This window comes from Molothrus ater, chromosome 28 (assembly GCF_012460135.2).
Source record: "Molothrus ater isolate BHLD 08-10-18 breed brown headed cowbird chromosome 28, BPBGC_Mater_1.1, whole genome shotgun sequence".
NCBI lineage: Eukaryota > Metazoa > Chordata > Aves > Passeriformes > Icteridae > Molothrus > Molothrus ater.
This window is the reverse complement of record NC_050505.2, coordinates 4,385,585-4,412,259: the sequence shown is the minus strand read 5'-3', so window position 1 is coordinate 4,412,259 and position 26,675 is coordinate 4,385,585. Positions and strand designations below refer to the sequence as shown.

General features: G+C 55.3%; 1 protein-coding gene and 1 long non-coding RNA gene across 2 annotated transcripts; one reads left to right on the top strand and one right to left on the bottom strand.

The window, feature by feature from the left end:
• The first annotated feature begins 745 nt into the window (after positions 1–745).
• SLC4A5 (solute carrier family 4 member 5) lies at positions 746–26,246 on the top strand. The gene is made up of 24 exons (XM_036396770.1): positions 746–850; positions 6,741–6,870; positions 9,274–9,434; positions 10,035–10,190; positions 11,441–11,536; positions 12,560–12,615; positions 14,304–14,461; positions 14,548–14,635; positions 14,780–14,934; positions 15,514–15,657; positions 16,046–16,220; positions 16,534–16,667; positions 16,774–17,045; positions 19,586–19,647; positions 20,145–20,345; positions 21,089–21,202; positions 21,980–22,141; positions 22,822–23,000; positions 23,303–23,375; positions 23,533–23,601; positions 23,996–24,169; positions 24,546–24,707; positions 25,483–25,550; positions 25,753–26,246. Coding segments are annotated over exons 1-24 (3,156 nt in total). The 5' UTR covers positions 746–849; the 3' UTR covers positions 25,919–26,246.
• On the bottom strand, positions 15,777–20,225 carry LOC118695290 (uncharacterized). Its single transcript, XR_004981513.1, has 2 exons — positions 20,117–20,225; positions 15,777–17,221 (listed from the first exon to the last, which is right to left on the bottom strand). It is a non-coding gene; the product is annotated as an uncharacterized LOC118695290 (long non-coding RNA).
• Positions 26,247–26,675: the final 429 nt, after the last annotated feature.

Genomic DNA, 26,675 nt, shown 5'->3' with positions numbered 1-26,675 from the left:
TTTTTTTCCGGAAAAATGAATTTTTAATTCCAATTATCACTCCATCCACATCACTTTCACCGGGAATTTTTCTCCCTAAAAAGTGAATTTATATTATATATATATATATATATATATATATATATGAATTTATATAATATATATATATATATAAAAAAGTGAATTTATATTATATATATATATGAGTTTATATTTTATATATATATATAAAAAAGTGAATTTATATTATATATATATGAGTTTATATTATATATATATAAATATAAAAAAGTGAATTTATATTATATATATAAATAAAAAAAGTGAATTTATATTATATATATATATATGAGTTTATATTATATATATAAATAAAAAAAAGTGAATTTATATTATATATATATATATGAGTTTATATTAAATATATATATATATAAAAAAGTGAATGTATATTATATATATAGTTATCTCTCCATCTACATCGTTTTCATCAGGAACTTTTCCTCCCAGAAAAACCCATTTTTTGCTGAAGTTCCCCCTCCACGTAGATTCACTTCCCCCAGGAAATTTTCTCCCGCGAAAACGGAATTTTCCCACCGCATTTATCGCCCTTCCCGCGTCATTTTCCTCCCTGGAAAAGCGGGAAATTTTATTTTTAACCCCTTCCTCTCCCCGTTCCCAGACTACCACTCCATCTACATCGGGGTGCCGGTGCCGCGGGGTTTCCGCAGGAAGCGGCGCCGCCGGCGCTCGCCGGGCTCGAGCCGCGACCGCAGCGGCAGCGAGCGCCACTCGGGGCCCCGCGAGCCCTCGGACACCGACGAGGGCCAGGGCTGGCCCGAGAGCGCCCGCGACAACGCCAGCAGGACCAGTGAGTGCCCGGCGCCGCGCCCCGCTCCGGCCTGACCCGGCCCGTGCTGCGTTTGCTGCTGGCCTGGGGATGGGGTTGGAGGGGGCTCCTCATGGGATTGGGGCTCCCCACAACCTTCACACCTCGTTCCCCACGGGTTTGTCCCATTCAAATGGGGTTGGAGGGGGCTCCTCATGGGATTGAGGTTCCAGAAAACTCTCGTGCATCACACCTGGGTTTGTCCCATTCAAATGGGGTTGGAGGGGGTTCCTTCATGGGATTTGGGTTCCTCACAACTTTCACACCTCGTTCCCCACGGGTTTGTCCCAATGAAATGGGGTTGGAGGGGGTCCCTGATGGGATTGGGGCTCCCCACAACCTTCACACCTCATTGCCCACGGGTTTGTCCCATTCAAATGGGATTGGAGGGGGTCCCTGATGGGATTGAGGTTCCAGAAAACTCTCGTGCATCACACCTGGGTTTGTCCCATTCAAATGGGGTTGGAGGGGGTTCCCTCATGGAATTGGGGCTCCCCACCACCTTCACACCTCGTTCCCCACGGGTTTGTCCCAATGAAATGGGGTTGGAGGGGGCTCCTGCTGGGATTGGGGCTCCCCACAACCTTCACACCTCGTTCCCCATGGGTTTGTCCCAATGAAATGGGGTTGGATGGAGTTTTCCTCCTGGGATTGGGGTTCCAGAAAACTTTTGGACATCACACCTTGTTCCCCATGGGTTTTTCCCATTGAAATGGGTTTGGATGGAGTTTTCCTCCTGGGATTGGAGTTCCAGAAAACTTTCGTGCATCACACCTGGGTTTTTTCCCACTGAAATGGGGTTGGAGGGGGTTCCTGCTGGGATTTGGGTTCCTCACAACTTTCACACCTGGTTCCCGATGGATTTTTCCCATTAAAATGGGGTTGGAGGGAGTTTCCTACTGAGATTGGGGTTCCAGACAACTTTTGGACATCTCACCTTGTTCCTGATGGGTTTTTCCCATTGAAATGGGATTGGAGGCATTTTCCTGCTGGAATTGGGGTTCTGCCACAACCTTTGGGAACCACACCTTGTTCCCGATGGATTTTTCCCATTAAAATGGGGCTGAAGGGGTTTTCCTGCTGGGACCGGGGTTCCAGACAAGCCCCAGGAATCACACCTCATTCCCAGTGGGTTTTTCCCATTGAAATGGGGTTTGGATGGAGTTTCCCCAGCGGGACAGGGGTTCCAGACAGCTCTGGGGAGTCCCAGCGTGTTCCCATCTCCTTAGGGCAGGTTAACATTTCCCAGGGGAACGCGGCAGCGGCCGAGCCCTTCCTGGGCTGGAAATTTGCATTCGGGTTCAGGCCCAGCCAAAGTTTTCCCGGTTTTTTTCTTTTGCATGGGAAGAGGTTTTGGATTTGCTGGCAGCTCCTTGGTGCCCGAGGCGGAGGCGGGAGCAGGGGCACGTCCCTTCCTCCCTTTGCCCTCCTTTTCCCTGATTTTCCTCCTCCTTTTCCCCTCCTTTTCCTCCTCCTTTTCCCCCTTCTTTCCCCTCCTTTTCCCCTCCTTTTCCCCCTTCTTTCCCCTCCTTTTCCCCTCCTTTTCCCCCTTCTTTCCCCTCCTTTTCCCCTCCTTTTCCCCCTTCTTTCCCCTTCTTTTCCCCTCCTTTTCCCCCTCCTTTTCCCCCTTCTTTCCCCTCCTTTTCCTCCTCCTTTTCCCCTCCTTTTCCCCCTCCTTTTCCCCCTCCTTTTCCCCCTATTTTCCCTCCTTTCCCCCTCTTTTTCTCTTATTCTCCTCTCTCTTCCTTTCCCTCCTTTTCCCCTTTTTCCTCATCCCCCCTCCTTTTCTCCTCTTTTCCCCTCCTTTTCCCTTATTCTCCCCTCTTTTCCCCTCCTTTTCCCTCCTTTTTCCTCTTTTCCCCCCTGTTTTCCCCCTGTTTTCCCCCTCTTTCCCCCTCCTTTTCCCTTCTTTCCCCTCCTTTTCCCTTATTTTCCCCTCTTTTCCTCTCCTTTTCTTCTCCTTTTCCCTCTTTTCCCCCTTTTTCTTCTCCTTTTCCCTCTTTTCCCCCCTTTTCCCCCCTTTTTCCCCCTCTTTCCCCCTCCTTTTCCTTTCTTTCCCCTCCTTTTCCCTTATTCTCCCCTCTTTTCCCCCCTTTCCCCTTTTCCCCTTTTCCTCCTCCCCATAACCCCCAAACCCCACTCAGCCGTAACTCCAGCCCACTTCGGTGAGCTTGGACCCAAACCCTCATTTTCCAGCTTAAAAATAAAAACCCCAAAAACCCCAAAAACCCCAACCCCACCAATCTCCCTCATCCCTGTCTGTTTTTTCCCCCACACCCTCAGTTTTGGGGTGTCCGGGGCGGGGAATGGCGGCGGGGGCGCCCCCGAGCGCGGATTTGGGCGCTCCGGGCTCTTCCCGAGCGCATCCCGGCGCTTGGGCCGCTTCCCGTCATGGGAGCCCAGCGGGGCAGGATTTGTGGCCGTAATCTGCTCCCTAAGCCGGGACTTTGGCGAGCTGCAGTGCACAAAGGAGAAAGGAGCAAGGGGGAAAGGGAAACTCGGGCCCTCGGCGGCGTTTCGGGATCGCGCGGCCGAACTTTGGGGTTAAAGCGGGGAGAAATGGGGGAAGAAAAGGAAACAGCTCCAGGTAGGGTCTGGGGGTTTGTGCTTCCCAGCGCTGTGGTGGGAGGGGGGGAAAGATCCTTGGGGGTTTGGGTTTTTTTTTTGTGATTTTTCCCTCGGAAAAGCAACTTTGGGGCTTCTAAAAGGGCAGAGATCCAAAGCTCACCCCAAAAAAATCAATGGGGGAGCTCCTGCTGCTCCTCGGTGGAAAAGTCAATTTTTGGGAGGGTCAGAAATACCCCAAAGCTGGGGATTTGGAGCAAGGTTATCCCATGGGATGTGCAGCCCACTCTCCTGGTTTTGGGGGCAGTGGGGACTTGGCTGAGGCAGGAAAACGCAGGGAAAAGCTGTGGAGAACCCTCGGGAAAATGCAGGGAAAAGCTGTGGAGAATCCACAGGGAAATGCAGGGAAAAGCTTTGGAGAACCCACAGGAAAATGCAGGGAAAATCTGTGGAGAATCCACAGGAAAATGCAGGGAAAATCTGTGGAGAACCCTCGGGAAAATGCAGGGAAAAGCTGTGGAGAATCCACAGGGAAATGCAGGGAAAAGCTTTGGAGAACCCTCAGGGAAATGCAGGGAAAAGCTGTGGAGAATCCACAGGGAAATGCAGGGAAAAGCTGTGGAGAATCCACAGGGAAATGCAGGGAAAATCTGTGGAGAACCCACAGGGAAATGCAGGGAAAAGCTGTGGAGAACCCTCGGGAAAATGCAGGGAAAATCTGTGGAGAACCCTCGGGAAAATGCAGGGAAAAGCTTTGGAGAACCCACAGGGAAATGCAGGGAAAAGCTGTGGAGAATCCATGGGAAAATGCAGGGAAAAGCTGTGGAGAACCCTCAGGGAAACGCAGGGAAAAGCTGTGGAGAACCCATGGCAGCCCCTGGATAAGGCTGGACCTAAACCCGGGCTTAGTCCTGGCTGGGTTGCAGAGCCCCAGCAGGGCTGCATTCCCTGATTTCCCAATTTTATCCCAATTGAGTGGGAATTTTGGCTTGGAAAAGGATCCCCAGGCGAGGTTTGGTCACTGGCCCGGGGCTGGGATGTGAGGAGGCAGCTGCACCTCAGATAAACGGGATTTAAATAATTCTTGTCCTATTTCCCATGGGAACGATCCTGAATATTCCCTGGGAATCTGCAGGGGCTGAAATCCCAGAGTTTTCCCATCCTAAAACCCGGATCAGGGAGCTCTGGATCCCCCCCCAAGGAGCTGATTTTGGGGGTTTTTTTTGGGATTTGTGTCACTTTTCCCCTCTCCAACCAACACCTGCTGCTTCCCGGGATTTTCTGTGCTGGGTGGAATTCCCAGGAATGAAAAACCCCAAAGCAGGAGGGGCTGGGAGCTCTCCCAGCCGTGGAATTGCTCTCCAGGTGAACAAATCCCACCTCGGGGAGGGAGGGAGGCAAAACTGGGATCTGCACGTTGGATTAGTTCCCTAAAATCTGCCAGGAGAAGGAAAATAGGACAAAAAATCCCTTTCTGTAGGGGATTTCTCTCGGTTTTTGGGGTTTCAGGGGTGGCAGAGAGGCCAAAAATGAGGCCCTGGGGAGGGTGAGGAAGGAAGGATCCATCCTGAGAGAGGGAATTTGGGCAGAGCTGGGGGCAGCCGCCCCAAGATCCAGGACAGGAATTCCAAATCCCATTTTTCCCACCCGGGACAAGGATTTCCAGCAAAAACCCCCATTTGTTTTGTGCATTAGCTCATTAAATTTGGGTTTGGTTTTGTTTTTTTTGGGAATTTTGGGGTTGGCGGGGGGGGGGTTTGACCAGAATTTCACCGTTTCATCCCTTTTCCGAGAACAAGCCCAGGCTTAGGGAGCCTGAAACCCTCCAGGCACGGAGCCCAGCCCCAGAATTCCCGGGAATATTCGGAATCACAAGAAGGGATTTGTGGGAATGGCAGCAGGGCTGGACCTTGGCAGGCTTTGGGCTCGGCTTAGAGGGGCTTAAGTGGTTTAAGCAGGCTCAGCCTAAAGGGACATGGGGACATCCCCTCCTTTGGGGACAGGGGCTCCTCTGCTCCGTGCAGGAAAAGGGGCAGAATTCCCATTTCCCCCCCATTTATCCACAGCAATTTAATAAATCCCTGATTTATTATTATTATTATTATTATTATTATTATTATTATTATTATTATTATTATTATTATTATTATTAATGCATTACCCAGCTTTGTTATCCCCAGATTTTGCCCCAGAATTCCCATTTTCCAAGCCTGGATCATTCCTTGAATCGGGGAAATAGAGGATTTCATTCCAGACACTCCATTCCCATGGATTTCATGGCTTGGGTTTCTCCCCAAATCCACCAAATCTGGGAAGTTTTGCCAGAAAAAAAAAAAACAAAAAACCCTGAGGATGGAGAGGGTTAAGAACAAATCCAACATTTTTTCTTTATTTTCCTGGGATTTCTTCACCCTCCCGTGGGCACTGGGATGGAAAAGCCTCGGAGGGCGCCGTGATCCCAAAACCATCCCCAGGTTGCTCCCAGGCCATGAACGCTGCCCCTTCCCAGAAAAAGACGGAATTTTCCCTGCAGGAATGATGGATTTGTGTCATTCCCCCCTGGGAAAAGGCTGGAGGAAGGGGAGCTGTGGGAGGGGAAGCTCGGGATGAACCTGGGACACGGGCACAGGGAACTCCTGGAAAGGGAATTTGGTGGGAATCGGTCCCTGGAGCTTCATCCTGCTCCTCCTCTCCCCAGCATCCCCCAGGGAATTCGGGATGGGATCATCTGGGGCTCCCCCATTCCCTCAAACATTTCCCTCCATTCTTTATCCCTTCTTATCCCAAACCTCACCCAGGGCCTTTCCCTGCAGGGTGGAGCGGGACTTCCCATGGAATTCCAGCACAGGGAATTCAGGATGGGATCATTCAGAACTCCCCCATTCCCTCAAACATTTCCCTCCATTTTTATCCCTTTTTTTCATGGTCCCAAATCCCCTCAGGGCCTTTCTCTGCAGGATGGAGTGGGATTTTCCATGGAATTCCAGCTTTTTTCCCACAGGGAATTCGGGATTGAGTTCCCCCCATTCCCTCAAACATTTCTCTCCATTTTTACCCCCTTTTTTGGGTTAATCCCAAATCCCCTCTGCAGGATGGAGCGGGATTTTCCATGGAATTCCAGCACAGGGAATTCGGGATGGGATCATTTGGAGTTCCCCCATTCCCTCCAACATTTTCCCTCCATTTTCATCCCCTTTTTTTTTTTTTCTTTTTGCCACCCCAACCCCCTCCCCATTTTGGGGCCGTTCCCAGCGGGCCCATCCCGGTTTTTTCCCGCCCGGAATTCCAGGGGTTTTTTCCCCGCCAGTGTCGCCGGCCGCGGAGCGGCTCCGGTACATCCTGGGGGAGGAGGAGGAGGCCCCCAACCCCACGCTGTTCACGGAGATGGACACGCTGCAGCGCGACGGCGACGACATGGAGTGGAAGGAATCCGCCAGGTCAGGGGATCAGGAACGGGACGGGGAGCGGGGGACGGGGAAAATGCCATCCCAAAAAATGCCATCCCAAAAAAATGCCATCCCAAAAAAATCCCATCCCAAATAAATCCCACATCAAAAGAATCCCATCCCAAAAAAATGCCATCCCAAAAAAATCCCACATCAAAAGAATCCCATCCCAAAAAAATGCCATCCCAAAAAAATCCCATCCCAAAAAAATCCCATCCCAAAATAAATCCCACATCAAAAGAATCCCATCCCAAAAAAATGCCATCCCAAAAAAATCCCATCCCAAAAAAATGCCATCCCAAAAAAATCCCATCCCAAAATAAATCCCACATCAAAAGAATCCCATCCCAAAAAAATGCCATCCCAAAAAAATCCCATCCCAAAAAAATCCCATCCCAAAATAAATCCCATCCCAAAATAAATCCCACATCAAAAGAATCCCATCCCAAAAATAAATCCCATCCCAAAAAAATCCCATCCCAAAAAGATCCCATCCCAAAAAGATCCTATCCCAAAAAAATCCCATCCCAAAAAGATCCCATCCCAATAAGATCCCATCCCAAAAAAATCCCATCCCAAAAAAATCCCATCCCAAACTCCCCTCCCAAAACGTCCCCGGGGGGAGTGGGGCTCAGGGAATGGGTGTGGGATTTTGGGGGGGGTGGGATTAGAAAAGGGCATTTCTGAATTGGGGGAAATGCAGGGAAAATGGGATTTTGAAAATGGAATATCAGGGAATGGGCATTGTTTATAATGCTTATATTTATATTTATTACATTTATAATTGTTTATAGTAAGGGTGTTAGAAAAGGACATTCCTGAATCAGGGAAATGCTGGAAAATGGGATTTTGGAGGGGAGGTGGAAGTGGAACATCAGGGGATGAGTGCTGGTTTCAATGGCATTTACAAAGGAACGGGTGGGCGTCCATAGGTCCGTGTTTATTTCTGCCTTCCCACGCCTTGAAAAGCTTGGAAGGCAAAAATTCAGCGTTTGCGTTGGGATTTCCATCAGGGAGGGCTGGAGGTGGAGATTCCCAAATCTCTCCTCATTTTCCAAGGTTTCTCCTCGGGAGAGCATCTCTGTGGTGTGAGCACCTAAACCCACAATAAATGGGGAAAAAATGGGAATTTCTTCTAGGATCGCGGAGGTTTTCAAGTCCCAATTCCCACTCTCAGGCCAAGCTGGGACTCTTTAACCTCAGAGCACCTAAACCCACAATAAATGGGGGAAAAAAGGGAATTCAGGATGCTGGGAGCAGCAGGAATTTGCCGGAACCTCGGCGAAGGAATCCCGGGATGCCGATGGCAGCGCAAAGGCGCTGCTGGAGCCGTGCCCCCCATCCCACAGGGATTCCCGCCCCCAATCCCACAGGGATTCCCACTCCCAATCCCACAGGGATTCCCGCCCCCCATCCCACAGGGATTCCCGCCCCCCATCCCACAGGGATTCCTGCCCCCAATCCCACAGGGATTCCCGCCTCCAATCCCACAGGGATTCCCGCCCCCAGTCCCACAGGGATTCCCGCCCCCAATCCCACAGGGATTCCTGCCCCCAATCCCACAGGGATTCCCGCCCCCAATCCCACCGGGATTCCTGCCCCCCATCCCACAGGGATTCCCACTCCCAATCCCACAGGGATTCCCACTCCCAATCCCACAGGGATTCCCGCCCCCAATCCCACAGGGATTCCTGCCCCCAATCCCACTCTCCATCCCGAGCTCCCTAATGACCCAAATTCCTTGGAAAATGGGGCAGAAGGGAGAGGAAAAGCGACCTAATCGGCTTTGGGGCAGCGGCGGCGGCGCTCGGCGGGAAGTTTGAATCCCATCCCCGGGAAAGAGGAAGGGTTGGAGAATGGGATTCTCCAGAGAAATCAGGGATGGGAGGTGTGGGGTGGGTGCCAGGGCCAGGTGTTGTGGTTTGGGGTTCTTCTGGGGCTTTTCCTCCACCCCAATGTTCCCAAATCCCACAGGAGTGACTTGAGCATGGGGAAATCCATGGATTTGGGTTTCCTGGTGGGACTGGGAGCTTTTCCTCCATCCCACAGCTCCCAAATCCCACAGACACGATTTGAGGAGGGCGAAATCCATGGATTTGGGTTTCCTGGTGGGATTGGGAGCTTTTCCTCCATCCCACAGCTCCCAAATCCCACAGACACGATTTGAGGAGGGCGAAATCCATGGATTTGGGTTTCTTAGTGAGATTGGAGTATTCCCTCCCCTCCAGAGCCCCGCAGGCAGCACTTTTGGGAATGACTCCCCCAGATCCTCCCTTCCCAGCCCGGATAACGAGCATGAACTCCGTGAGACGAATGAATCCAGGCCCTCCCAGCAGGGAAACCCCCCGGGAAGGAGAAGCCATTCCCAGCTGCTCACACCTGCCCCTGTTCCAGGTGGATCAAGTTCGAGGAGAAGGTGGAGGAAGGTGGCGAGAGGTGGAGCAAGCCCCACGTGTCCACCTTGTCCCTGCACAGCCTCTTTGAGCTGCGGACGTGTCTCCAGACGGGAACGGTGCTCCTGGACCTCGACGGGTACTCCCTGCCCCAAATCATCGGTAGGAGCTCCTGGAGGGTTTTTGCCCCCCCGTGTCCTAAAATGGTGGGAATGGATTTAAATTCATTTTTTTCCGGAATTTGTCCAAGAAGGAGCAGAGGGAGGAGTTGGGAGCCATCAGCGGCTTCCCGAAATGTTGTGTTGAGGTTTTTGGGGGGATCTGGGGGTCTCTGCTGAAGCAGCAGATTTTGGGGGGGGGGGGGGTTTGGGGTCACCATGGCTGGGTGTGTGCAGATGACGTCATCAAGGAGCAGATCAAGGACGGGCTGCTCAAGGAGCAGATTTTGGAGGGGTTTTGGGGTCACCCCTGGGTCACCATGGCCGTGTTTTGCAGACAATGTCATGGGGAAGGAGATTGAGGATGGGACATTTTGGGGAGGTTTTGGGGGTCACCACCTCTGGGTGTTGCAGACGATGTCATTGAGGAGCAGATCAAGGCTGGGTTGCTCAAAGAGCAGATTTTGGGGATGTTCTTGGGGTCACCGTGGCCGTGATTTGCAGACGATGTCATTGAGAAGCAGGTCGAGGATGGGCTGCTCAAGGAGCAGATTTTTTGGGGTTTTTGGGGTCACCCCTGGGTCACCACAGCTGTGCTTTGCAGACGATGTCATCGAGAAGCAGATCGAGGACGGGCTGCTGAAGCCGGAGCTGCGGGAGAAGCTCAGCTTTGTCCTCCTGCGCAAGCACCGCCACCAGACCAAGAAGCCGATCCACCGCTCGCTGGCCGACATCGGCAAATCCGTGTCCTCCAACACCGGTGAGCCCCGGGCAAGGCAGGGACCGGGGCTGGGGACACTCACCCGGGGTGGGTGGGCGGGAAGGGCCTCAAAATTCTGCCCTGGTGGGTTTAGGGGTGGGGGTCAGCGAGAGCTGGGGACGAGGAGGGGCTGGGGACAGGGACAGCGCTGTGTGAGGGATGTGGCTGTGGCAGGGACAATGTCACCGTTTGGGGACATCACTGAGTGATGGCATCGTTGTGTCAGGGGCAGGATCACGGTGTGGTGGTAATGTCGGTGTGTGGTGATGTCATTGTGTGATGACATCATCGTGTGAGGGACAAGATTATTGTGTGATGACATCATTGATGACATCACTGTGTGAGGACAATGGCACTGTGTGAGGCCATCACTGTGCAGTGACATCACCCTGTGGTGACAATGCCATTATATTATTATTATTATTATTACATATATTATTACATCACCATGTGAGGACAATGGCGCTGTGTGATGATGTCACAGTGGAGTCAGTGGCACCGTGTAATGACAGCGTCACTGTGTGATGGCATCACACGAGGACAGTGGTGCAGTGTGGTGTCAATGGCGCCGTGTGATGATGTCACAGTGGTGACAATGACTGTGTGATGATGTCACTGTGGTGTCAATGGCACTGTGTGATGACGTCACAGTGGGGACGATGACTGTGTGATGATGTCACTGTGGTGTCAATGGCACCGTGTGATGACATCACAATGGTGACAATGACTGTGTGATGATGTCACTGTGGTGTCAATGGCACTGTGTGATGACGTCACAGTGGGGACGATGACTGTGTGATGATGTCATTGTGGTGTCAATGGCACCGTGTGATGACATCACAGTAGGGGGCAATAGGTGATGATGATGATGTCACCGTGTGCCAATGACATCACCGCGTGCCGATGACGTCACGGCGCGCTGGCGCCACACGAGGACGATGGCGCCGCGTGGCGCCGGGCTCGGTGCCGCTCGGCTTTCCTGGCGCGGCGGCCGCAGACAAATCCGGTCTGGCCGCGGCTGATCCCGCCTGTCCCTGCCCTTACAAAAGGGGATTTGGGCCCGTTCCCGATTGTTCCCTGGGGTTTAGCGGGAGGTCACTCGCTGCAGCTGGGATTGAGCTCCAGCAGCTCCTGGGAGCATCCCGGCGTTCCCAACGGGATCCTGCCGTGGCATTCCCAGTGGGATCCATCCCCACATTCCCAGCGGGATCCCATCCCCATCTCACCCCTCTCTCCCCATCTCTCCCCAGCCCGCAGCCCCGTGCGGGGCCCGGCCGCCGGCGCCGCCTTCCACCGCTCCACCGAGGACCTGCGGCTGCGGCAGAGCGCCAGCTACGGCCGCCTGCGTGAGTGGGCACGGCCCCCGAGCCGACCCGGGCACCACGGCCTGACCCGGGGCACCACGGCCTGACCCGGGGCACCAAATAATTCACTGGGGCACCAGAGCCTGACCCGGGGCACCACGGCCTGACCAGAGACACCAAATAATTCACTGGGGCACCACAGCCTGCCCTGGGGCACCAGAGCCTGACCCGGGGCACCACGGCCTGCCCTGGGGCACCAAATAATTCACTGGGACACCAAATAATTCCCTGGGACACCAAATGATTCCCTGGGACCCCATAGCCTTCCCTGGGGCACCAAATAATTCAGTGGGACTACAAATAATTCCCTGGGACACCACAGCCTTCCCTGGGACTCCAAATAATTCCTTGAAAACCAAATAATTCCCTGGAACGCCAAACGATTCCCCAGGACACCGAATGATTCCATGGGACACCAAATAATTCCCTGGAACGCCAAATTCCCAGCCCCAAGGGGCAGAGTGGGAGCTTGAAATGAGGTCCCACCACGGCCACCACCCCTGAAGTGCAGCAGGGAATTTGGGATGAGCTGGTGTGGGGTGGAGGAAAACATTCCTTGGAGGCTTTAGGGAGGGAAGGAACGGCGCTTGGAAGAGGCAGGGAATCCTAAAAGATTGCTTGGCTGGGAGAGGGCGGCTGGGAAATCCCAAACGAGCCCTGGTTTGTGTGGCTGGGACTGGAAATGATCCCATTGATGGAGCTCTGGGATCATTAGGGGTGGAAAAGCCCTCTGAGATCATGGAGCACCGCGATGTCCCCAGGTGCCACCTCCAGAGGGTTTCTGGACCCTTCCAGGGACGGGGCCTCCATCCCTGCCCCGTGCCGGCCTTTCCGCCCTCTCACAGGAGGAATTTCCCCCAGTTCCTGGGTTTTCACGGCGCTGCTGCTGCTTTGCAAGCCCAGGCACCATCACCAGCATTTCATCCCTTGTCACAAATCCTCCCCACCGGGTTTTCTCCTGGCTCCTGGGGTGGCTTCTCCTCACCTTCCCTCCCTTCCCTCCAGGTCACGCCCAGAGCCGGAGCATGAACGACATCTCGGACACCCCGAGCACTGACCAGGTACCCAAAATCCCAAAATCCCAAAATCCCAAGCCCCAGCACGATCCCTGCTGGGCTGTTGGGTCCATGTGAGCCGTGGCTGGGTCGATACCCACACAAATTCCTAATTAGGGCAGTTAATTGCTGTATTGGTGCCCGTGGGGAAGCTGCCCCAGAGGTGACACCCGCGCTCTCAGCACGGAGACAGGGACGAGCCAGGAGCCCAAATCCACCAGGGTGGGGCAAAAATTCCCTCCAGATCTGCAGGGAGCTGCTTGGAAATGTGGGAATCCCAAAGGGAGAGGGTGGCAAATCCCATCCGAGCTCCGGGGCTGCAGCTCTGGGGGTGAGGGGCTGGAATTTGGGGTGGGATCTGCTTTTTCTGGGGGTTTCCCAATGCAAAGCTCAGCCCAGAGGCCATGGGGGGCTTTTCCTTCTGGGATTGCTTTTAGGAGGGAGCTGGGAGGCAGCTCCTGGCTTGGGGATGGGATGGATCCGTGGGATTTTTGTCCCCTTCCCATCCCAGACTCTTTTTGTGGGAATGGTTGGTTCCTTGCATGAGCTTTGCTTCGTTTCTGCTCCTGATTTCACCATAAACCAAGGGCAGAATGGGTTTTTAGGGAATGGGGTGGGATTACAACTTGCTTTGGGTTTTTAGGGAATGGGATAACCACGTGCTTTTCCCCAGGATGTCCTCGCTGGGCTTACCTGGAGCGATGCACCTTAGGGCAAGCCCAAACACAGAAATAACGTTTTATTCCCTTGGGTTTCATGGATGGAAATCCAGGTTCTGCAGGGAGCCATGGGACAGGGACAGCACCTGAAACGACTCCGGTGCCCACTCAGGAACCCCAAATATCCCCTCCAGCAATGGGGTTCGGAGGGTTAATCCCAAAATATGCAAAGCATTTAGGTTTAATCACCCTATTAGGCCCACTACAAAGGGACTTTTTAAGTGTTACATGAAGCTTAGTGGCCACTGGTAACTCCTGCTCTTATTCCCAGCAGAACTGGAGGAGTTGCTTTATTATTATGATGATTTTTTTTTTTTTTTTTTTTCCATTTGGATTTAGAAGATTAGGACGGGGCGAGGCGGCTGCCCGGCTCACATGCCTCCCCTCATGCTGCCATATAGATTATCATAACTCCCTGCCTGGCTGGGTATTGAACCCTTTTAGGCTGTAATGAAAAGAGCTGCAGGGGAGAAGAGACCTGGGGAATAAATCCATGGGTGAGGTTTTTCCTCCTCCCATTATTTGTTCCAGCTCCCGCGACGGGGCTGGGGAGGAGGAACGAGGCACAAAAAGCTCCCCCGTGCAGGGCTTGGGGGGGTTCTGTGCCATGAGGGGCTGCAAATAAACTCTAAAAATGTTCCTGGCCCTCTGCAGCACCCCTGGGGTAGCCCAGCTTTTCCGCGGGGGGATTTCAGGGAGTTTTCCTTGCGGAGAACCCAGGAGAGCAAAAGCAAACGTTGCTGGTTGGGTTGTGGAGCCCTGGGGCTGCAGTTTAGTCTCAGTTTTAGCCACGTTTCTGAAGAAATTTGGCTTTTTTTTCCTGGCTCCTCAGTCCCTACCTCTGGGAGTCCTGGGACAACCAGAGGTGAAATCTTGGAGCCTGAGGCTCCAACTTTGGTGGGGGAAAAAAAAAAAAAGGGAGAAAAGCCAAATTTTGGCAACCGCTCCCTTCCTCGCTCTTGTGTTTGCCGACAGCTGAAGAACAAGTTCATCAAGAAGATCCCCAAGGACGCCGAGGCCTCCAACGTGCTGGTGGGGGAGGTGGAGTTCCTGGAGAAGCCCTTTGTGGCCTTCGTGCGGCTGCTCCAGGCCACCATGCTGGGCGGCGTGACCGAGGTGCCCGTCCCCACCAGGTGAGCGCCGTCCCCCGGGCGCCTCCTGAGGGCTCTGCTGCCACCAGGGCTCCGAGGTGGCCGACGCGGCGCCTTTGCCTCGCCAGGTTCCTCTTCATTCTCCTCGGCCCCCCGGGAAAAGCCAAATCCTACAATGAGATTGGCAGGGCCATTGCCACGCTCATGGTGGACGATGTGAGTGGAGACCACCCCTGCCCTCCTGTGGGACTCAGGACCCAGCAAAAAAAAGCAATTTCCACCTTATCACCCAAAAACCTGAGACTGAAACCAGGAGGACGTGGGGCTGGAGGCTGACCCCTGTCCTGTGTCCACCCCCAGCTCTTCAGTGATGTTGCCTACAAAGCCCGGGACAGGGAGGACCTGATCGCCGGCATCGACGAGTTCCTGGACGAGGTCATCGTCCTCCCGCCCGGCGAGTGGGACCCCAACATCCGCATCGAGCCTCCCAAAAAAGTGCCCTCAGCTGAGAAGAGGTGGGTGGGGCTGCCCCAGCCTGCGGCCACTCCCGTGCCCAGTTCTGGGGGGCGAGAGCCTTGCTTGGCTTCGCCCCTGGAAGTGACCCCTCCAGATGTTCCAGAAATGTTGGGTTTGCACCAGGGTTTGTTCCCAGCTCGGCTCAGAGCCATTTCCACCCTCCTGGGACAGCGGGAGGTGACCCTGCCCTGGGCAGGAGTTGAACTGGATCACCCTCGAGGTCCCTCCCAACCCAACCCAGCCCAACCCAACCCAACCCATGGCTCCACAAATTGACCAAACCCAGCTCTGGATCTGGCCAAATTTGCCCCAAACCCCACACTCAGTGCAGGCTCAGAGCTGCACCACGGCCTTGGCCATGGTCCTCACACCAGGGCCGTGTGCCCATCCAGTGGTGCCCATCCAGCAGTGCCCATGAGGCAGTGCCAGAGCGGGTGCGAGGTGGTGCCACTCTGGTGGTGCCCATCCGCTGGTGCCCATGCGGCGGTGCCAGAGCGGGTGCGAGGTGGTGCCACTCTGGCAGTGCCCATGCGGCGGTGCCAGAGCGGGTGCGAGGTGGCGGTGCCGCTGTCCCGCAGGAAGTCGGTGTTCTCGCTGAACGAGGTGGGGCAGATGAACGGCGCGGCCGGCGGGGCGGGCGCCGGGGGCGGCGGCGGCGGCAGCGACGATGGGGAGATGCCCGAAGTCCACGAGATTGGGGAGGAGCTGGCCTGGACCGGCAGGTGAGCCAGGAGCCACCCCCAGAAACCTCCAGAAGGTGCCAGGATCTGTCAGCGGCTCCTGCAGGCCCACCCTGGGGTGAAATCCTCGTGGGAAGGGGTTTTTGTCAGCACCAGGCCTATTCACGTGTCCATATATAAATTATATTTATGAATCAATATTTATAAATCTCCCACCTGGCCAGAGGAGCTGTGGGTCCCCAGAAATGCCCCCGGCCAGGTTGGACGGGGCTTGGAGCAGCCTGGGACAGTGGGAGGTGTCCCTGCCATGGCAGGGCTGGGATGGGATGGGATTTAAGGTCCCTCCCAACCCAAACCTCTCCAGGGCTCCACGATTCTCTATTGGTGGAAGTCACCAGGTGTGGGTGTCACCTCAGTGGTGTCTCCACAGGTTTTGTGGTGGCCTCTACCTGGATATCAAGAGGAAGCTGCCCTGGTTCCCGAGTGACTTCTACGAAGGTTTCCATATCCAGTCCATCTCCGCCATCCTCTTCATCTACCTGGGCTGCATCACCAACGCCATCACCTTCGGGGGGCTGCTGGGGGACGCCACCGACAACTACCAGGTGTGGCCCAGGTGTCACCGGCCTGGGGACAGGCAGGGATGGGATGGGATGGGATCCATGGGATGGGATGGGATGGGATGGATGAGATCCATGGGATGGATTTTACCCTACTTGTGCCATGCCAAGCTTCTGGGCATGGACATCTCCGCCAGGTGGGTCTGGCAGCCCCGGGACATTGGCACCCCCTCCATGGCGATGCCAGGAGCAATGGGACACGGTCCCAGCCACCCCTTGGCCCCATCTCCATCGGGGGGTCCATGGGGACGTGGCACGGCCCGGCACACCCGTGATGCCGCCTCTGCTCCGTCCCCAGGGCGTCATGGAGAGCTTCCTGGGCACGGCCATGGCCGGCTCCATGTTCTGCCTCTTCGCCGGGCAGCCCCTCATCATCCTCAGCAGCACCGGCCCCATCCTCATCTTCGAGAAGCTGCTCTTCGACTTCAGCAAGTGAGTGCTGGGCCACGCCCGGGGACACCAGGGCCTGTCCCCACGGGGCTGGGACGTGTCCCCAGCACCCAGCTGCTCTCACAGGGCCGCGTGTCCCCTCTTCCAGAGGCAACGGGATCGACTACATGGAATTCCGCCTGTGGATCGGGCTGCACTCGGCCCTGCAGTGCCTTATCCTGGTGGCCACCGACGCCAGCTTCATCATAAAGTACATCACCCGCTTCACCGAGGAGGGCTTCTCCACCCTCATCAGCTTCATCTTCATCTACGACGCCATCAAGAAGATGATCGGGGCCTTCAAGTACTACCCCATCAACTCGGACTTCAAGCCCGACTACGTGACCATGTACAAGTGCGAGTGCGTCGCCCCCGACCCAGGTGAGTTCACCCCGGGGCCGCCCGGGCAGGAGCCGGGGGTGGGAGGGTCCTGGCGTGGATCAGTCCCGGCCCAGGCCGTGGGAGGAGGCGGCTGGGCTGGAGACACCCGGAACCCATCGTCCTCCTCCGCGGGGGCTGTGGAGATGGAGGAAGAGCCTTGTCCCCCTTGGATGAACCTGTGGGACACAGCAGACGGAGAGGTCAGATCTCAGCCTGGAGCAGCCAGACCTGCATGGACAAGAAGGAATTATGGAAGAAGAAAAGGACATTTTGGGTGATTCCAGGCTGCTGCTGATGGAAACTGAATCTCCAGGAAACGCCTGGAGTGGTTCTGTGCTCTGCGCTGTCTGGGGCACCCCGGGATGTCCCAGCTGGGTGTGGAAACCTCCATGGACCGTTTCCCTCCTTTTTCCACTCATTTTCCAAAAGGAGAGGCCATCAGGCTCTGACCAGAAGGTCCTTCCATGGTTTTGCTCTTGGGTGGACGTCCCAGATTCGAACTGTGGAGCTCAGACACTCCTGGAAGGGAGCAGAGGCAGCTTCGGGCTGCTCCCCCAGGAGCTGGATTATGTCAAAAATCCAAATTTTGGGGAGCACCAGCTGCAGCCAGAGGAGACTGACAGTGGGTGGAGGTGAAGGTGGATGAAAATGACAGTGGATGAAGATGATGATGGATGAAGATGATGATGGATGAAGGTGACGGTGGATGAAGATAATGGTGGATGAAGATGATGATAGATGAAGATGATGATGGATGAAGGTGACAGTGGATGAAGATGATGGTGGATGAAGATGATGGTGGATGAAGATGATGATGGATGAAGGTGACGGTGGATGAAGATGATGGTGGGTGAAGATGGTGGATGAAAATGTCGATGGATGAAAATGATGATGGACGAAGATGATGATGGATGAAGGTCACAGTGGATGAAGATGGTGGATGAAGATGATGATGGATGAAGGTCACAGCGGATGAAGATGGTGGTGAAGCTCTGCCCATCTCCTTCCTTCAAGAGCAGCACCCAAGACCCTCCACCCAAGGCATTCCCAACGCTTCTGCCCCTCCAAGGAGAGCCCTCACCCCGTGGCAATTGCAGCCATTGGGTTGAATTTCACATTTTTCCTCAACTCCTGCTCCTCCACCCCTCGTGAGCACAGCGATGCCCCTGGGCACCGGGACCCCAGAGCAGCAGCAGAACCGACCCCGTTCCCGCCCCAAACCCGACCCGCGGGGAGCGCAGCCGGAACCCCCGGAGCCGGAACCCCCGGACGGAGCCTTCAGCCTCCAGGGAGGTCTCCCCCTTCTCCAAGCCCCCACCCCGAGCAGCCCAGAGGCATCTGCACCCCAATCCCTGATCCCGCTCCTCCCCCTGGCTGCCCCAGGCAGCCCTGTCCAGGCTGGAGTTAAAATCCCTCTAGAAATTATGTTTATTTCCCTCTCCATCCTTAATTTTTTTTTTAATTCCCTTTTTTTTCCATCCCTGCTGATTTTTGATTATTATAACTGATTTGTCCCATATTTGTCTCTGCTGCACACATCAATTGGGGCTGATTTCAATCTCAAGTGAGTATCGCCTTCTAAATATTAAAACTATTTTAATATTTGATACTCTCCCCCCACGGGGGGGTTCCATTGTTATTTTTTTTTCCCATGCATTTGACTTCTCTCTCTCTCTAAAAAGGTTTGTGTGGAGCCCTTAGGGCTCCCCTCTTTAACCCCACCGGTGCCGTGCCGCCCTTTAAAGGCGTAGAAACCCCAAAATTGGGTTTGTGGAAAAAGAAAAGGTTGTGGAGGAGAGAAATGAGAACCAAGCCGATGCTTTTAGGGCTCGGTCCCGGCAGCCCTGGGCTCCCTGTGCTGACCCAGCCTCTCCCTCGTTAATCCCCGGCGCCGGGGCTGGAGGCGGCAGCCGAAGAGGACGGAGGAGGGGGCGGCAAAGCCACCCCAGAATTCCTGAATTCCCGAATTCCCTCTTTTAGGGGCACCCCGAGACATCCCGGGGGTGCTCCCGGAGCTGCGGAGCTGCGTCGCCTGAAGAGCCGAGGAGGAGGAGGAGAAGGTGCCGGGGGCTCGAAAAGACGGAATTCTGCACCGATGACACCAAAACACCCCCAAACTATTATTAAAAAAAAAAACGAACAATAATTTAAAAAGGCAAATCTGGTGCGATTTGGGTGCCACCTCTCCAAACTAAATATAAAAAAACCACCCCAGGCTGCTTTCCCAGCTTTCCACCACGGTGGGTTTAAGTCCACCTCATTCCTGGTGGCTTCCCTGGGAAGCTCCTGGGAAATTTCAGGAACTGGGAAGCTCCTAAAAACCCCCTCAGGCCCGGCCCTCGCCAGCCCCACAGGGAGAAGCCGCCGCGTCCTCCCCGGCGCGCGGGATTAATCAGGGAGAAGTTAGAAAAGGGGGATTCGCCCCCAGAATCCTGGGATGCCGATCCCTGGCGGGCTCAGCAGGCCCAGCCCAGCCGGGGTTTAGCCCCCAAAGCTCGGGCCCAGCCCCAAAACCCCAATAACCGAATCCTTTCCCGCAGCCAACGCGACCTTGTTGGATGCTTCAGCTCCAGTGGCACCGAACAGCACTAACGTGTCTCTGGTAAGGATGGGATCTGCTCAGCCCGGGGAAGTTTGGGATCAGGGAGGGAGAACCGGGGGATTCCAGCGCCCAGGAGTGGGATGGGCCGGCTCGGAGTGAGGGGAACTCAAATTGGGGTTTTTTTTCCCCAAAATTTGTATCAGCTCTGTGGTTTCGGGTGTCCCCAAAACTCTGGAAATTCACCTTTCCTCGTGTGCTGAAATGGCTCAAGCTGCTCTTTTTGGGGTTTGAGCAGGAAGTTTCTTTCCTTTTTTTGCAAGCTGCAGTTGCTAAAAACGCTGCTTTTGCTCAATTCAGTTGTGAAATCCTCCTTTTCTTGCACAGTGTGATCCTTAGAGTACAATTTTGGGTTTTGGACAGGAAATTTCCCTTTCTTTCCATGCTGCACCTTAAAAATTCCACCTTTGCTGGATTTGGGCTGAACTTCCCCTTTTCCCTGCGCACCACAATAATTCCGTATTTTACTAACTTTGCCTTTTTTTTGGGTTTCTTGGCAGTCCAATGCTCTCAACCTCACAGCTCTGGACTGGACCCAGCTGAGTAAGAAGGAATGTCTCAAATACGGCGGCAGCTTAGTGGGAAAATCCTGCAAATTCGTGCCCGACCTGGCCCTCATGTCCTTCATCCTCTTCTTTGGCACCTACTCCATGACCCTGACCCTGAAAAAATTCAAGTTCAGCCGCTACTTCCCCACCAAGGTAAGGAGAGAACCAAATCCTGCCAGATCCTTTCCCAGAAACGAGGGGAAACGGGAGCTGCTGGGAGCTTTGGGAGCAGAGAACTCCAGGAGAATAAATCCCTGGTTTTAGGAGGATTGGGCCAGGACTGTGATCCTCCCCGAGGTTTCAGACCCTGAGTTTTGGAATTTTGGAATGGTTTCTGTGGCATCCTCCTCTCCGAACTGGAGTTGGGGTAATGGGTGGACAATTAATTGGTGGACAATTAATGAACAAGAATTTGTGGGATCATGGATGAGGAATTTGTGGGGTGATGGATGGGGAATGGGTGGGATGATCCCACCCACAGGGGAGTAGTCACCAGCCCAGAGTCTGATGGACATCAGTGACCAGTGGTGACCAGGGCTCCCTGTCAGGGCCAGCATTAATTAATGTGCTCATTAACAATGGAAACAAAGGGGTTTGCAGGTGACACCAAGGGACAATTCCAGAGGATGGGGACGTCCGCAGAGACCTGGACAAGCTCCCTTCCCACCCCATAAATCCCCTTCCCACCCCATAAATCCCCCTCCCACCCCATAAATCCCCTTCCCACCCCATAAATCCCCTTCCCACCCCATAAATCCCCTTCCCACCCCATTGATTCCCCTTCCCACCCCATTAATCCCCTTCCCACCCCATTGATTCCCCTTCCCACCCCATTGATTCCCCTTCCCACCCCATTGATTCCCCTTTCCAACCCCGTTTCCCTGTCTTGCCTCCAGGTCAGGGCTTTCATTGCTGATTTTTCCAATGTCTTCTCCATCCTGCTCTTCTGTGGAGTGGACGCCTGTTTTGGACTGGACACGCCCAAACTCCACATCCCCAGTATCATCAAGGTTGGGCCTCCTCTCCTCTCCTCTCCACGCTCTTTTTCCAGGTTTTTTTTTGGGAATCTCGCAGCTCCAGGCACTGTCTTCAAAGCTACTTCAACTTTTCTAACAATATTCTAATTTTCTGACTTTCTTTCCTCTCTTTTTTGTTCTTTTTCCTCCTTTTTTGCCATTTTCCCTCCCATTTTTGCCATTTTCCCTCCTTTTTTGCCATTTTCCCTCCCTTTTCTCTCCGCCCCCTGGCTGGCAGCTCCGTAAGCTCATTAGCGATTTCTCCATCTTTATGTCCATACTAATGTTTGTGGGGCTGGATGTGCTTTTTGGACTCAACACCCCAAAGCTCCAAGTGCCTACAGACTTCAAGGTAAAAACCCCAAATTCCACAAAAACCCATTCCAGAGGGATTTCTCCTCCCCCATCAACAGGGGGTGACCTGGGGATCCCAGTGAAGATCCCAATGGGGATTCCAATGGGGACCCCAAATGGAAATCCCAGTAAGAGATCCCAGTGAAGATCCCAATAAGGATCCCAGTGAGGACCCCAATGGTGATCCCAATGGGGATCCCAATAGAAACCCCAAAAAGGATCCCAATGACGATCCCCATGAAGATCCCAGTGAGGATCCCAATGGAAATCCCAACAAGGATCCCAGTGAGGATTTGGGGGCGGTTTGGGGCACAGGATTTAGGATGGATCCGGGACGGGGCTGTCCCCAGATGCCACCCTTGGGTTCTCCCGACCCGCGCTGCGTTCCCGAGGTGCCGACCCCGTTGTCCTCCCCAGCCCACGCGCGTGGACCGGGGCTGGTTCGTGTTCCCCTTCGGGAAGAACCCGTGGTGGGTGTACCTGGCCAGCGCCCTGCCCGCCCTGCTGGTCACCATCCTCATCTTCATGGACCAGCAGATCACGGCCGTCATCGTCAACAGGAAGGAGCACAAGCTGAGGGTGAGACCCCCGGGGATCCCCCGCAGCACCCCAGGGATCCCCGACAGCACCCAGGGCACCCAGGGATCCCCCACAGCACCCAGGGATCCCCCCACAGCACCCCAGGGATCCCCCACAGCACCCAGGGCACCCAGGGATCCCCCCACAGCACCCAGGGCACCCCGAGATCCCCTACAGCACCCAGGGATCCCCCACAGCACTCAGGGCACTCAGGGATCCCCCCACAGCACCCCAGGGATCCCCCACAGCACCCAGGGCACCCAGGGATCCCCCACAGCACCCCAGGGATCCCCCACAGCACCCCAGGGATCCCCCACAGCACCCCAGGGATCCCCCACAGCACCCAGGTTTGGGGTGGGGTTGGGGGCTGCCCCTGGCCTCGTCCAGCTGCAGGTTGGGGGTGAGGGGGGGCCTGGGGGATGGAGTTCTGTGGGTAATGGGGTGCAGGGGGTGGCACAGGGTGCCCTGTGTCCATGTGGGGTACATCATGGTGGCACTGGGTGTTTTGGGGTGACACTGGGTGTCCCATATCCACGTGGGGTACATCACAGTGACATCAGGTGCCCCAAATCAGTGTGGGGTGACATGGGGTGACACCAGGTGCCCCGAGGCCATTCGGGGCACGCCAAGGTCCTGCCTGGGGACACCCCCGGTGCAGAGCCCCCCGTGCTGTGTTGCAGAAGGCAGCCGGGTACCACCTGGACCTCTTCTGGGTGGGCATCCTGATGGCCGTGTGCTCCTTCATGGGGCTGCCCTGGTACGTGGCCGCCACCGTCATCTCCATCGCCCACATCGACAGCCTCAAGATGGAGACCGAGACCAGCGCCCCGGGGGAGCAGCCCCAGTTCCTGGGGGTCAGGTGGGCCTGAGAGGGGTCCTGCAGCCGGGGGGACAATCCTGCCCTGGGAGGGGACACCAGGGACAGCGTGGCCAGGGAGGGATTGTCCTTCCTGGGGACACCAAGGCCATGGAGGGATTGTCCTTCCTGGGGACACCAAGGCCAGGGAGGGATTGTCCTTCCTGGGGACACCAAGGCCAGGGAGGGATTGTCGTGTCCTGGGGAGGTCCTGGCCAGGCAGGAGCTGTCAGTCCCATTCCCACTGGTGGTTCTCGGTTCCTCGGGGGTTCCTCGGGCTGACCCTGCTCCCGTGCCCCCTCCAGGGAGCAGAGGGTGACCGGCATCATCGTCTTCGTGCTCACGGGCATTTCGGTTTTCCTGGCTCCTATCCTGAAGGTAAAACATTCCCATTGCCCCGTCCCTGCAGGGATTTGGGGACATGGGGACAAAAGCTGGGTCCTGTCCCGTCCTGGTGACCTCCAGCGCTGTCCCTGTCCCTGGGGAGGAGCTGCTGCCTTCCCTGGGTCAGGGCCGTGCTGTTCCCTGTTCCCAGTACATCCCCATGCCGGTGCTCTACGGGGTCTTCCTCTACATGGGCGTGGCGTCGCTGAACGGCATCCAGGTGAGTGCCCTTCCTCCTCAGCATCCTCCTCATCCTCCTTGTCGTCATCCTCCTCATCCTCTGGCCTCATCCTCCTTATCCCCATCCTTGTCATTCTCCTCCTTCTCATCATCATCATCCTCCTTCTCCTCCTCATCCTTGTTGTTCTCCTCCTCCTCGTCCTCCTCCTCTTCATCGTCCTCCTTCTCCTCACTGACCACAGACTGTCCTGCACTGGCTCCACAAGGAGGATTTTTACTCTGAAATTTCCACGTTTGGGTCAGCAGATACCCAAAGCCCTCCGAGAAACACCAAAACCCCACAAATTCCCTATTTGGGGGCAATAAAAGAGGTTTTTCCTGGGCAGCCTGTGGGGTGGGGCTGAAGATTAACCCAGGCCTTCCTCCCCGGGCAGTTTTGGGATCGCTGCAAGCTCTTCCTGATGCCGGCCAAGCACCAGCCCGACTACGTGTTCCTGCGGCACGTCCCGCTGCGCCGCATCCACCTCTTCACCCTGGTGCAGATCATCTGCCTGGCCGTGCTCTGGATCCTCAAATCCACCGTGGCCGCCATCATCTTCCCCGTCATGGTAACCCCGTCCTCGGTCCAAAGGGGTTTTTTGGGATTTAATGGAATTTTTGGTGTGGTCCCACCGTGGCTGCCATCATCTTCCCTGTCATGGTAACCCCGTCCTCCATCCAAAGGGGTTTTTGGGGATTTTTGGTGTGGTCCCACCATGGCCACCACCATCTTCCCTGTCATGGTGATCCTATCCTTGCTTCAAATGTTTTGTTTTGGGATTTAATGGAATTTTTGGCGTGGTTCCACCATGGCCACCACCATCTTCTCCATCGTGGGTAATCCCATCCTCGCTCCAAAGGGGTTTTTGGGATTGAAGGGATTTTTGGCTTGGTGGTCACCACCAGACCTTGGGTTGAGATGCTCCTGGACCTCTCTTGTGTCAGATCTTGGCCCTGATCCTGGTGAGGCGGCTCCTGGATTTCGTCTTCTCCCAGCACGACCTGGCCTGGATCGACAACATCATCCCCGAGAAGGAGAAGAAGAAGGAGGATGACAAGAAGAAGAAGAAGAAAGGCAACAAAGGCGACAGCAGCAGCGACGAGGAGGTGGGCACGGGGTCCCCCGAGGGCAGGGGGACATCCCAGAGCTGGGGAGGGACAATTCCCACTGGGAATTGGGATGAAGGTCTGGGATCCCTGCAGCTGTTCCAGGGCAGGGGCAGAACCGCCTGAGTGAGGGGGTCTGGCATGGAACCCACCATGGAGAACCCACCTGGGGAAACCCACCCTAGAAATTGCACCCCGGAAAATCCACCAGGGAAACCCACCAAGGAAAACTCACCAAGGAAATCCCATCGGGGAAATCCACCAGGAGAAATCCACCAGCTCCAGAGCCACTGGAGCGCTGCTCATCCCAAAGATCACTGAGATTTCCATCAATCACAAAATAAAATCCGGGAATCTCCTGGGTTTTGTCGCCCCCAAGCTGGTGCTGATGGGGGTTTGTGAGAAATATCTGAGCTTGGGATGATTTGGAGGCCCCTAAAGCTTCTTGTGATGGAGTTTTATGGCTGGGAAAGAGCAGGTTTGGCTCCACCTTCACCAAAAAAACTTGGAGTAAATTTGGGGGAGTTCATTTCATGACCCCAGGGTTTGAGCTCAATTTAACCCCTTATCTGCTGGCAGGGCTGGCAGGGCCTTTTCTCTGGCTGACTGCACCCAAAATCTGCAATTCCCAGGAGTTTTCCTCCTCCTCCTCCTCCTCCCACTGCCCAGAAAGGTGGGACTGGTGGTTTGGGCCATGAAAGGTGGAAATGGTGATTTTGGCCCAGGGGGATTTTTGGGGTCACCTGGGCAGCGTTTCAGCTGCGTGTCCCCCCAGGAAAGAGGGCCCCCACCTGGAGCTCTGCGCTCTGACTCCTCCCCGAACGGCTCGGACATGGATCGCAGGTAACCGGGACCCTCCCCTTCCCTGGGGGGAATTTTGGGATCAGCGGCAGCAGCGCCGGGGCGGGCTCGGGGCGGGCTCGGGGCGGGTCCGGGGCGGGTCCGGGGCGGGCTCGGGGCGGGTCCGGGGCGGGCTCGGGGCGGGTCCGGGGCGGGCTCGGGGCGGGCTCGGCCCCCCTGGCCGCTCACCCCCCTCTCCCCCCAGTATCACCCTGCACCTGAAGATCTCGTGCCCGTCGTCTCCCGCCTTTAACTACTCCCGCAACCCCATCTGTGCCGTGCCCCAGGTGAAGATCGAGATGGAGTCGGATTACGAGGACAGCGACACCGAGAAGGCCCCGCGGGACATGGGCAGCGAGACCACGCTATAGCCCCGCCCGCCGGGGCCCGACATTTAATTTAATTTATGTCTAGCTAGGTAGATAGCGCCGCGGGCACGGACGGAGAAAGGAAACCGGGGCGCTCCTCTCTGCCGGACAGGCGGCCCTGGTGGCGCCGTGCCCCGGTGGATTTAGGGTCCTACACTCCAGTGGATTTAGGGTCCTACACCCCAGTGGATTTAGGGTCGCACGCCCTGGTGCGTTTTAGGGTCCCACACCCCGGTGCATTTTAGGGTCCCACACCCTGGCGGATTTGGGGTCATGGGCCCCGGTGGGTTTTAGGGTCCCACACCTCGGTGGGTTTTAGGGTCCCACACCCCCGTGCATTTTAGGACCCCACACCCCGGTGGATTTTAGGGTCCCACACCCTGGCGGATTTGGGGTCATGGGCCCCGGTGGGTTTTAGGGTCCCACACCCCGGTGGGTTTTAGGGCCCTGCACCCCGGTGCGTTTTAGGGTCGCACTCTCCATAATTCCCTCTCTTCCCACTGGGTGAAGGCAGCGCCGCTGGCGGCGAAATGGGGCCAGAAAGGTGGGATTGGTGATTGTGGCACAGGAAAGGTGGAAATTGTGATTCTGGCAAAGAAAAGTGGGATCGGTGATTTCAGACCCAGAAAAAGGAGGAAGCACCTGGGATGGGGATGGAGGAGGAGGAGGAGGAGGAAACACAACAAGATGGGGATGAAGAGGAGGAAGCACCTGGGCTGAGGAGGGAGTCAGGGATGGTTCCTGATGGAATCCAGGCTGG